Source organism: Lactuca saligna, chromosome 5, assembly GCF_052625555.1.
Source record: "Lactuca saligna cultivar CGN05327 chromosome 5, ASM5262555v1, whole genome shotgun sequence".
Classification (NCBI taxonomy): domain Eukaryota; kingdom Viridiplantae; phylum Streptophyta; class Magnoliopsida; order Asterales; family Asteraceae; genus Lactuca; species Lactuca saligna.
In genome coordinates this window covers 181289576-181302588 of record NC_136421.1, presented here as the reverse complement: position 1 = coordinate 181302588, position 13013 = coordinate 181289576, and the positions used below count along the sequence as shown (strand labels likewise).

General features: G+C 34.9%; 1 protein-coding gene across 1 annotated transcript; it reads right to left on the bottom strand.

Annotated features, from left to right (window-relative positions):
* Positions 1-3801: 3801 nt before the first annotated feature.
* LOC145046005 (secreted RxLR effector protein 161-like) lies at positions 3802-4254 on the bottom strand. Its single transcript, XM_078994286.1, has one exon. The coding sequence runs from the start codon at positions 4252-4254 to the stop codon at positions 3802-3804; it is 453 nt and encodes a 150-aa protein (XP_078850412.1).
* Positions 4255-13013: the final 8759 nt, after the last annotated feature.

The window sequence follows — 13013 nt, the reverse complement described above, 5'->3', positions numbered from 1 at the left end:
CTTCAGTTTTATCCTAGGAGTTTTATTCAGACATTTTGTTAAGATTGATACAGTTTTGTTTTGACACAGTTACTATGACTTTTGAGTACTTATTCCGTGATTTTTATTATATATGACACTGGATGATGTGATTTTTAGTAATATTAAAACAAAAATTTTTGGGTCGTATTTTGGGTCCTTTCACAATGTGTCTCAGTGGGACCCTCCAGTCCCATAACTCTGTGAACCTTCCGGTCCTAACTCTGTAAACTCTGAATTTTTGGGTCATATTTTGGGTCCTTTCACAATGCGCGTACTGGGATTACGCCCAACGTAAGTCCCAGTCTTATACTCTTTTTTATTTTTGGTCTTAAACGGTTAAGACATAAGCTCAAATTCCAGATCTGACTATTCTAAGGCCACTTAATCCATAAAGTCGAAACCTTTAAGCCTTTGCATCGCTGTAAAGGTCACCAATCACTCCAAACACCTTTCCTCTTTCCTCATAAATCCCTCATCTCGTGCATGAGTTAATATTCATGTCCAAGATTGGATTTTTATGAACCTGCAACACATATTACACTGGAATAGGGCAGGTCTAAGCTTATGGAGACCCTTTGCTCATAAAGTCTCCACCTTGGAACCAAAAACCCTAAAATTGTGTCCATAAAGCACAAATCAAAGATGATAAGGAAAGCTTTGAGCTTTTTACCTCCAAGTGAAGATCCAACCTTTGTAGAACTCGGATCTAAGCTTGTCCTCCAACTTCTAGCTTCCGCAATGGCCTCCTCTTCTTCTTCACCACCACAAAATGGTACTTTCAAGCGTAAGAGCACACACACAATCTTATAATGGGGTTTTGTTCTCTTAGGGTTTCATTCTCTGTAATATGGTGGTTGGGGTAAGGACCATATCATTCCTTTTATAGTCCTCAAGTCTCATTTAGGGTTTTGCATCTGAGCCAGTTATGCCCAACGTAACTTTGGTACGCCCAGCGTACTCGTTTGCAACATTTTTCACTTAGGGGCTAAACTTGATAATTTGGTAAAGAAGAAGGGTAAAATAGATGTACCTGAATTTCGGGATGTTACAAAAAGAATATAAAAATTTGTTTAAGGTGTATGTAATTTTTGAGGTGTTTTAGCTTTTGGTTAGACTGGATGTATAAGGTTCTCAACCTTATTGGATAGAGTCAATAAGTAAGAGTACACTTGATCCAAAATTATCCTCCCCCATGGATATCATCAACATAAAATTTTCACAATTAATGTAACATCCTATTTTCCGTCATTTCTTATTTCATGGTCGTGGGCTGGAAGTCGATTTTGTAAAGGATTTGGACCTTAAGGAGGTAATTTTTTGACCTTTTGGAATAAGGCAATGATGTTTATGAGATCTAAATCTTTGAATTGTGTTTTGGGCCAAAGGGTAGAACAAGAAAAGTCATAGGCATGGTTCTTGCATGAAATATGGATTTTGTTCGGGAATTTTTTATTCCAATACGTTTATATAATATTGTAGAGATCTTCTCTACCTTTCCGTGAATATAAAGATCTTTGAAATCGGAGTTGAAACAAAGAAGTTATAATCGTTTGAAATTAGGACGATTTTGGGTTAGCCGTGTATGTTGGGCGTACGGGGAGTACCCTGGGCTTAATAGTGCATCCCTAGTATGTTGGGCGTACCAGGAGTAGGATGGGTGTACGCGATCAGTACCCAAACCCTATTTTCATGGCTTGAGCCATATTTAAGCTCATTAACTTCCCCAAACTCATTCCATTCTCACCCTCCACCTCTCAACCACCCTCCTTTAAAACCCTAACACTAGTTTGAGCCCTCTGATAAAAAAGAAGGTGATTTTAACTTCTTTGGAGTGTTTGTTGCATTGTATCTTGTAGAACCAAACCTTGGAGTTGAGTTCGACTTATTCTTGAAGTCATTCACTACATATAATCACGATTTGGGTTTCACTTTTGACCGATTAGGTTACTTGATGTCGAACTAGCCTTCGTTATTTGACTTAATTGTTTTGAGGACGTCGTTATGGTTTATGGTTGTTTATAGTGAAGTTCAATATAAGATACTGGATAGCGAAGTTTTGTGATAAAGAAACATAACTTGTCGATTCAAATCCCTCAACATTCAACGAATTGACATTTTTCACCCACTTTCGACATTGGAGCAAAAATTGTGAACAATGACCTGCATTTTTCGCAAGTTGGCATAATTTACCCAGTTTTGACATTGGGCCAAAAAGTCTGAAAAATGAGAATATTTTTGAAACTGGTCCATGCAGTTAATGCGAATTGACACTTTACGCCTAGTTTTGCAATTGGGGTAAAGTTTCACATTTGAGGCTGTTTTGGGTGCAACGGGTCACTACGTAATTCTGAAATTGATAGTTTCTACCTAAATTTTTGAAAATTCGTCAAATGGTCTGTGAAGAATCAAATTCGAAAATTGTGATATTTTTGGATTTTCTGGATTTATGCAAAACATTTATGCCATGTGTTAAGGGGGGTTTTGTATAGAAAATTCCGAATTGAGCACTTTCTCATTCCTTTTTGGTTTTATAATCATTTTTCAATTATAAAAAAGGGACAGAATTAAATATGAGAATTTGAATGTTGAATTTTTCACATTATGCAGACTTGAAGACCGAAGTGACCTTGAGGTAGTTTATGAAGTGATTCGATTTGAGATTCCAAAGTGATTTGGGTTTTCCCGGTTCATGATGGGTTTGACTTAATGAAGATTTTTGGGGTGTGATTTTATGCTCAAATTTGGGTAATTTTGTAGAGGTTTGGATACTCCTAATTATCTTTTGATGCTCGCTTTGTAAGGTCTCACACTTTAGAACCCAGATTGGAAGGCCATTGAAGAATTGAAGATTTGAAGTTCATTTCTACATTTGTCATGCTTGAGGCTTCGTTTGTGAAGCTTCTCATTTTTGGAATATTGAAGTAGGTCATCCATTCCTAACTTTGAGGAGGAGAATGTTAGGGGTGCAAAGTTATTCATGAATGACTTTGTAATGGTTTGATTCTTGTAGACCCACTTGCATGTGGTATTGATGCCTTGTGACATGATATATATATATATATATATATATAAAGAGAGAGAGAGAGAGAGAGAGAGAGAGTGACATGTAAGCACCTCTATATATAGTGAGTTACATACCACTTGTAGAAGTATGCTTGAGAGATGTAGTTCATAGTGACTAGTGAGTGGGATATTTATGGAGAGCTAGTCTAGTTCCTTTTTTTGTACTCATTCCTATGATCAAATACAACTTTTAGCACCCAAATCACCCTATTCTATGTGTTATTTTAATTTTGCATTCCAAATGAAATGCTCATAATTCACATCAAATGCAATGTCCAATATCTATGGACAATTTACATACAAATCATGACAATATTAAATCAATACTTACTTGCAAAGTATGATCGACTGTGGTGCTTCGAATAACTTAATATTCAGGAAGTAAAACATTCGAAGTAAAAACACAATAATAAATTAATTGAAAATTAGTATGATACACAATGAATATAAAGAAATGTCCATTTAATTAATCATTATCCATTTACAGTTTTAATTGGTATATAGTTTCAAAATAATGTAAACACTAACATCTAGAATATAATATCATCTCCCATCCCAATGCTCAAAGTGCTTGCCCTTGCTCAGACCGTTCATGAGAGGATCAACATGATTCTTTTATGATGATACACGATTCACCACGAGTGCACCCTCTTTAACCTTATGTCTAATGTAAAGATATTTCCTCTTGATGTGCATAGATCTACCATGATCTTTAGGTTATTTTGTATAAGCTACCACACCTTTGTTGTTGTAGAAAATCCCCATTGGTTCTTGGATTGATGGAACAACTCCAAGATCTCCAATAAAACTTTTCAACCACATAGCCTCCTTTAATGCCTCGCTTGTTGTGATATATTCTGATTCACAAGTAGAGTCAGTCACCATTTGTTCCTTGGAACTTTTCCAAGTTACTGCCTCACCATTTAACAAGAAAACCCAGCCAGATTGAGAATAACTATTATCTCGATCTGTTTGAAAACTAGCATCACTATACCGACTCACCTTAAGTTCATCTTTGTTGCCAAAAAATAAGATCATATCTTTTGTTTTTCGCAAACTAAGAATGTTCTTCACTAACGTCCAATGAGCTAAATCAGGATTTACTTGATATCTGCTAACCACACTCAAAGCATAAGCTACATCGCGTTGAGTGCATGTCATAACATACATGATCGACCCTATAGCCGAAGGCCGAAGCCTACAAAATCCGAATCATAGTATCTATCTCCTTATCACTACTAGGACATTGAGTTTTTCTCAACTTAACAGTATGATGCATGGGTAAGTCTCCCTTTTAGGAATTTTCTATATTGAATCTTTTCAATATTTTATCCAAGTATGTACTCTAACTTAATCCTAGTAATCATTCATGTATGTTCCTGTATATTCTTATACCAAGTACATATGTAGCTTCTCCGAGATCCTTCATAGCGAAACATTTCACATGCCAAGACTTGACTTCCTGTAAGGTTGGAATATTGTTTCCTATCAGGAGTATGCCATCCACATACAAAACTAGAAAAGTTATAATTCTACCACTAGCTTTGACAAAAACTCAAGATTCATCTTCACTTCTAGAAAATCAAAATTATTTGACCTTTTCATTGAAGCAATGATTCCAGCTATGAGATGCTTATTTCAGTCCATATATGGATTTCTCAAGCTTGCACACATTATTAGTGATTTTTTTTCATGTACAAAACCCTCTGGTTAAGCTATGTAAACATCATCAACCATTTTCCCATTAAGGAAAGAAGTTTTGACATCCATTTGCTATACTACATAGTCATAGTGAGTAACTATAACAAACATTTCCCTGATTGACGTAGTCTTGGCAAATAGTGAAAATGTCTCATCATAGTCAATCCTTTGGGTTTGAGTAAAGCGTTTTGCAACCAGCCTAGCTTTGTAAGTTTGTACATTACCATCCATGTCATTCTTTTTCTTGAAGATCCATTTACACCCTTGTAACAAACTGTTCTTTCAGGTCAATAAAATTTATACTAAGCTGAAATCAAATCTTACACTAGCTTAAATAAGGATTGAAGTCCTTCACTCTAGAACATAATACATGGTGTAAGTTATGGAACAAGCATGTCTTAGGAAACATATAAGCTTAACTCCTAAATGAATCATGATATATATATATATATATATATATATATATATATGTATATATATATATATATATATATATATATATATATATATATATATATATATATATAGAATTCGATTATTGAAAACAAATTCCAAAAACCAGAACCGAATTCCCTGAAGGCTTGACTGAATTTCCTTTTCCACTTTGACCAAGAAACCAAAATAACCTTCATTTGTAGAAACATGGATCGAATTCCCTTTTGCCATTGACTAGAAACCTAACACCCTTCATTTGTTGACTTTAAAACTGATTTCATGAAGGAATTCGGTCTTATAGGACCGAAAACACCTCAATTGAAGCCTATTAAGTCCGAACACACTCCATATATATGTATATTTTACAGAACACTCAGTTCATTTCTCACATTTTCCACCAAATACACACCATTTTGCTCTCAAAATTCATCCAAGGATTCTCTCAATCTTCATGTGTTCTCGCCCAGATCTTCATCCAACATTCAAACCTTCATATTTTTCCCAAGAAAATTCATAAGCCCTTCATATCTTCAAGCTATCCACCAAGAACACACACCACCAATATCATCACACCGAAATCACCCCCAGCCCCACCGAAAACCCATTTTTGCCCACCAAAAACACCCTTTCACGTTTTTAATTATTGCAATTAATTTTTGTAAGTACTCCTTACTTAATTAATTATTTAATTAACACATTATTTAAATTAATTTAAATACAACGTCAGGTATAATTATTTTTTAGGATACGACTACCGTTAGTACTTCGCGACTCAACCGAGCACATACATTCGAGGTGAGTTCATACTCCCATATTTTTCCAAGCTTTTTCAATATTTTAAAGGGGGGGGGGATACAAGTATTAAAAAATATAATTTTTCTTATTATATTTTCTTACCATTAACATGTATTTGAACGTGAAACTTATTAAATGCGGCAAACATTGTGACTACTAGACTTAGAAACAATTTACAAAACATGTTAAGACACAACTATTTTACAAGTATAGATTTTAACACAGAAAAACAAACTTATAAACTATTATAAGTATAGTTTATGGAACGAACAAATTACTTTTACGAAGATACATGTTATTTACAAAAGGGATTTTTCATGGTATTATTTGTGAATTGTTGAGGGAACAAATTTGTGAGACACGTGTTCGAGTGCTTACTTAAGTACCAAGGGAAGTCTAACCTTATGAACCAGAGTCTCCAGGAGGGAGAGCGTGAGTTTTTATACAGATCTATATGAGACTAACAATCCCGCTCCCTGACTATTAGCTACAGTTGTTCTGGGTGACAAACATCATTAACATTTATGACGTCCGAAGTACGTCGTAGGGTTTAACGTCCATCAATATGGTTATAAGAAATCACCTGGATATAACATGGCCTCGTTCACGTAATAATATACTTAACAAACAGTCTCTAGGGTTAATAACTATGTGATTACTTGGTATATGCACAAGGGTGATATGAAATTAACATCCGACATGCATTGGCATGTGTAACTTCCGCCTCATTTCCTGATCCTTGTTTGGTTGTGGGCTTAGGGCAGACTCACCCAATCAACTTTCTGTTCGATCTACCTCAATCATTCCAAACATCACCACATCAAATTCCAACATCAAAAAATACACATATCATTTCAGCATCTAGATGGCCATCTGATTTCAGAAAAAAAAAATCAAAATACCTCTGATGATCATCTTATTTCAAAAAGTAAATAAAGTACAAGGAATATGTATACTAACCAGGAAATCCACAAATAATATCATGGCCTAGTGAAAATCGAATTCAGGGGAAAAAATAAAGAATAAATTGATCGATTTCAGGGAAAGAAAAAACATCAAAACATCTAGAACAAGAGAACCTTACCAGTTGGAGTAGATAGGGTGGTGGTGTTGTGAGAGGTCGATAATAGGGGCGATGATAATATACGATCGACTAAGTTGTGCGACGGTATCGGAGATGTGTGAATCAGAAATGCTGGCGGTCAAAGCTGAGTTGGGGAAAAAGTAGGAAGAACAGTCGGTGCAAGAGTCTGGAATTGGTCGGATATGGGAGGAGACCAGCTGGTAGCGAAGGGACGGTGGAGGTTGCAGAACATCGGAGAGTGTGGGAGGGAAAGGGATTTGTGAGAAATAGAAAGGGAAGAAGCGTAGGGTAAAGAAGGAACAAATGCTTCTTTTTATTTTCAAACATAGCCCCACATCTAAAATATTAAGAGCCTTCTTAAAAATTAAAAGGAAAAAACTAAGATGTTACCGAACAATCTAAATCTGAATTTTTAAGAGCTTGTCTCTTAATTTCTCAATTAAGAGGCTACCAAACAGCCACTAAGTTGGAAATATCTAATTCTACATATGCAACATCAGGAAAATCTCCATAACCATTTAGATTTTTATCATTCTGAATCATAACATTTTTGTTTTTAATTTCATCTACTACATCGTCGTCGCTAACCTTGACTTTCTATTGGGGATCGTTAACAATACGGCCACCCACATCATTAATATCTATGTAGCAACATCGTCATCACCAAAATACTTATAATTTTCAAGATCAACATAATGAATTGGTAAATACAAAATTTTATTTTCAGCGACACTATGAATCTGAGGCACACTAGTGATGAAAATACCTATTAGGTTGTTGTTCCCTTTCTCGTTAGATTTGTTTGTAATAGGAGTTTTTTCCTCTTCCGTCCCCTTTATCAACCACTAAAACACTTTCAGAGCATTCCACCAACCGACTTGATTGCATTGATCAACATTGTAACATCAATTTCTTCAACTATGGCTATATAACGATGCAATTCAGGATGATGGGAGCGAAGATTGATTTTATATATATCTAACAAATCAGATTTCTTTCTCACCAAAGATATAAAATCACTTTAACTAATATACTCTGAAAATATCAAATCAAATTTAAAAATACCTCCCTGAGGACAAACATATTGCAGATTTCTCTCCATGAACTCCCACCTCCCGCCTGTTACAAAGAAAACCAAATATTTACTTATTTTACAGAGAACCAAAACAATATTTCTAAAGAAATAACTAATAAGCTAAGAATTTTTTGCTTCTTTTTATATAAAATACACCCATTTGTATAATTCCATAGTCAACAATGTACGAATTCATAGTCAACCTAGCCAAAGTAGCAGTCAAACTTCACTTAAAAACAAACAAAAAATATAATTGCCAAATAGCAGATAGAACGAGAGGAAATCGTAAATGGAACACAGTCCATCTATGATTTGGTGTCTGGAATGCAAAAATATCGCCTATTTATAAAATTCGCATAATAGCATATGGAATTCCGAAATAATAGATGGAACAATGGCCATCTGCGTTTTTAGTGGCTATTATGCAAAAAAAAAAAAAAATTTTGGCTATTTTTTGAAAAGTAATTAGCAAAATATGTTAAATTAGTAAATTTCTCATAAATATAATATAGATATGGTTATTATTATACACCAATGATCAAATAACATACCCACTAATCCCATATTTGTTGATTTTGTTTTATGAAATTTTGATTTTTTGTAATATTAATGTTATTGGTATTCATTAGATGTAAAGTAAAGTTCATTAAAATTATTTTGATTATTAATTAAATATTTAAAATCTGTTGTATTGAACATAAATAAATAAATATGTACCAAAAGTAGTTTACCAATAACCAATGGGATAGAAAATGACATAGAGTAACAGTGCACTCTCTGTGATATCCCAAATATATTAACAAGTATAAGTTATTGAGAATTGAAGTAAAAGAAATCTTTTCTATATATTGATACAATTTCTAATACACGTATTTATACACAAGGCAAATACAAAGGAATACCTAATTCCTAATACATAGACACGTGAACAATTATGCCTTGAGACCAAGACATTTATGATACATATTTGAAATGTAGTATACGTTATTACCTCTCGGCAAGCTCAAGGGTTGTAGTGGTTTGAAGCTTGGTTTGAAGCTGAGTTATGTGATCTTTACCCAATGGTTTTGTGAATATGTCAGCGAGTTGGTCAACTGAGTGAACTTGTGGTATTTTTAATGCACCACATTCGACTTGTTCGCAAACAAAATTAAAGTCAAAGGCGATATGTTTCGATCTTGTGCTGATAACTTGGTTTTTACACAAGAATGTTGCACCAATATTATCACAGAGGAGAGTAGGAGGTTGTGGTAAGGTAACATGAAGATCACGTAGGAGTTGTTGAATCCAAAGTAATTCAGCTGTTGTGTATGCAATGGCTCTGTATTCAGCTTCAGTGTTGGATCGAGCAACTACCCTTTGTTTCTGTGAGGTCCAGCTTATCAAATTTGGTCCATGGAAAACAACGAAGCTATACTGTGAGCGACTATCATCGGATATCTGAGTAGGCGAGTAAAGAAGTGTTATGATGAGGTTTAAAGTGAAGGCAATGATGTAAGGTTCCATTAAGATTTCGTAGTATGCGTTTCACAGCTTGCCAATGAAGAGTGGTGGGTGCATGCATGAATTGGCACACACGGTTGACTACAAAGGCGATATCAGGACGGGTGATGGTTACATATTGGAGGGAACCAATAGTTTGTCTGTATAATTTTGGATCAGTGAATGGCTCACCAGAAAAAGTACAAGGCGAGTGAATAGATCTGCTGGTGTGGTTATGGGTTTGGAGTGAAGCATGTTGCTTTTGGTGAGAAGATCTTGAATATATTTGGTTTGGGATAGGGTGAGACCAGTGGGTGTTTTTGTCATTTGGACACTTAGAAAATAGTTAAGTTGGTCTAGATCTTTGAATGAAAAAGACTGATTTAGGGTGGTGATGATTTTTAGGATTAGATGTGGATTATTCCCTGTGATTATCAAATTATCTACATAGACAAGGATATATATGGTGGCAATGGAAGATATATGCACAAACAAGGAGGTATCAGAATGACAGGCTTTTAAGCCATGTGTAAGAAGGTGGTGTTTAAGTTGATTAAACCATGCTCTAGGAGCCTGTTTGAGTCCATAAAGGTTCTTGTGAAGCTTGCATACAGATGTAGGTATGGTAGGAATGGTGGAGGGAGTAGGTTTAGCAGTTGGGGTAATAGTTTCGGGTGGAGAGGGGTTGAGAACAAACGATTCTAGGTCTAGACATGGTGGAAAAAAAAAGGTAATCCATGGACAACCTGTGCTCTGGATACCATATAAGTTATTGAGAATTGAAGTTAAAGAAATCTTTTCTATATATTGATACAGCTTCTGATACACGTATTTATACATAAGGCGAATACAAAGGAATACCTTATGACTACTTCTACTACTTCTATATGATACATATTTGAAATTTAGTAGACATTATTAACAAGTGACTGTCACATGCTGTCACACCCCGAAACCCAAGGCAGAAACGTTTTCGAGGCGGACTCCACGTTGAGTATCAAATCCAATGCACATAGTAAGCAAAGTAAACAACCATTACATTACATATGAAAATTTACATTTGTTCAAAAGTAAAGTTGTACAAGTGTGATACGTATGTATGTATATATATATATATATATATATATATATATATATATATATATATATATATATATATATATATATATATATATATATATATATATATATATATATGAACAAAAGTAAGACGTGTCTTCAACGCACTCCGTCTTCGTCAAAAGGATCATTGGGTACCTGTCTAATGCGGACCTGAGAATACAAGCATTTTAAAAATCAGCATAAAGCTGGTGAGTTTATAAGCGGTTTTGTTTTCTTAAAATGTACGAGTTTCCTTTTGGTTTCTGAAAAAGTTACGACCCAAGAAAATCCCATATTTTCTTTTATGTAAAGTTTAGTTATCTGTTATGTTACACAGTTCTGGTTATGTTCAATTGTTATCCCAGGAAAATCCCATATTTTCCTAAAAGTTGGCTACCGATCTGAAATGTAATGTGAAAGATGTAAACTGAACCTGGTTATCCTTGTGAAATGTATGTTAGTTTACCAATCCGAAATGGAATGTAAAAGATGTATACTGAAATGTATTAGTTTTAACACACACACACACACACATATATATATATATATATATATATATATATATATATATAACTAATAAGTACAAAGTAAACTAGTTACTAAATCCACTATAACTAACAAGTTAATCTCTGTTATCCAAATTGCGAGTTCCATAACCATACGATAGACTAATTATGGCAATAAGTAGTCCATCACACTTTATGTCTTTCGTCACCCTTGAACCTTTCGGTTCGGCTGTAGCTAACAGCCAAGTGCAGGGTAGTCAACCCCGTATAGATCGATACACTCAAGTCACGCTCCCTATCTAAGAGATTCTGGTTATAGTGGCGGTCCTCCACTCGCGTATCTCTGTGGAGTGTTCTCCGAGGACGTGTCTCCAATTTATAGGAATAACAAATTTACTAGTAATAATACAGAAAGATCAAATGATGATCCTCCACTCGCGTATCTCTGTGGAGTGTTACCGAGGACAAAACAATATTCTAAGTTTCATGTTCAAAGTTCAATGTTGTGCTTTTAAGTGTTATGATGTGGGAAAACCATTTGTGAAAATATAAAATACAACAATTTATAATGTTTTTCACAAATAATATGATAGTGTGTTCAATGTTCAATGTTGTGCTTTTAAGTGTTATGATGTGGGAAAACCATTTGTGAAAATATAAAATACAACAATTTATAATGTTTTTCCCAAATAATATGATAGTGTGTTCTGCAAGTTCAAACGGTTATCTATTATGATTGTCAGTGTTAAAAGCAAATGTAGTATGAAACACAACACATATAAAACAAGTTTTGCATACAAGTATCCCTTGTACTTTGCTTGTATCCCCCCTGAAAACAGTGAAAAACATTGAAAAATGGTAGGGGTATGAACGCACCAGACGAGAAAACGTGACGGTTTGGATGCTAAGTGTCAGTTCGGGGTTTGATAACGCGCGAGGTTCCTATGTAATGTCAAATGATATTCAAATGTATCTAATTAGACTTTAAATGACTAATTAGATATGACTATACACTCCAATACGAGAAAACACTTCAAATCAAGTGTTTGGAATGACCCGGGTGACATCTACGGACGTATAGGGCTTTGGATAATGTGTTTACTCTTCGAGAGTAAACTCCCTATGGAGTTTTCGGCCCTAAGACCAACTCCACATGAGTTCACGGCCGTGAACTCATGAATATGGGGTTTTATGGTGCTAAATGGTCAAATAACACTTGGGGAAGGTTGTTATGATTTAATCGAAGGCATAGGAATGAGTTAAACCACCAAAGGCATTACCAAATGGAGTTTACAGTTGTAAACTAGGATTTTACGGCCATAAGATCCTATATGACCATTCCTTACATGATTTGGTGGCCCTAGAGTAATCATATGTGATTCAAACCAATTTTACAAGCCTTAGAATGAATTTAGGGTATCATTTGACTAGTGTATATGAGTTTACTGCCCAGGAACCCATTCTAGTGGGGTTTACGGCCGTGAACTCTGAAAGGGATGGTTTTCATCATGTTTAAGTCCCTTAAATCGATTGTGGTTGATTCTAGAATTTAATCCAAGGCTATTGATGTGTTTAAGTGGCATTTAAACACTCAAATTTGAGTTTACTCCCCATGAAGATGAGTTTATGGCCCAAGCATGTTCTTGGGTAGTAAACTCATGTTTACTCCTCAAAAGTTGGATTCAAGGTGTTCTAAGTCCATTCCATTAAGTCATTTAGCCATATCTAAGCTCTAAAGGTGGATTGGAAG

Excerpts from the sequence above, each read along its gene's own strand:
- LOC145046005 (XM_078994286.1), bottom strand. The coding sequence starts at position 4,254 with ATGTATGTTATGACATGCACTCAACGCGATGTAGCTTATGCTTTGAGT.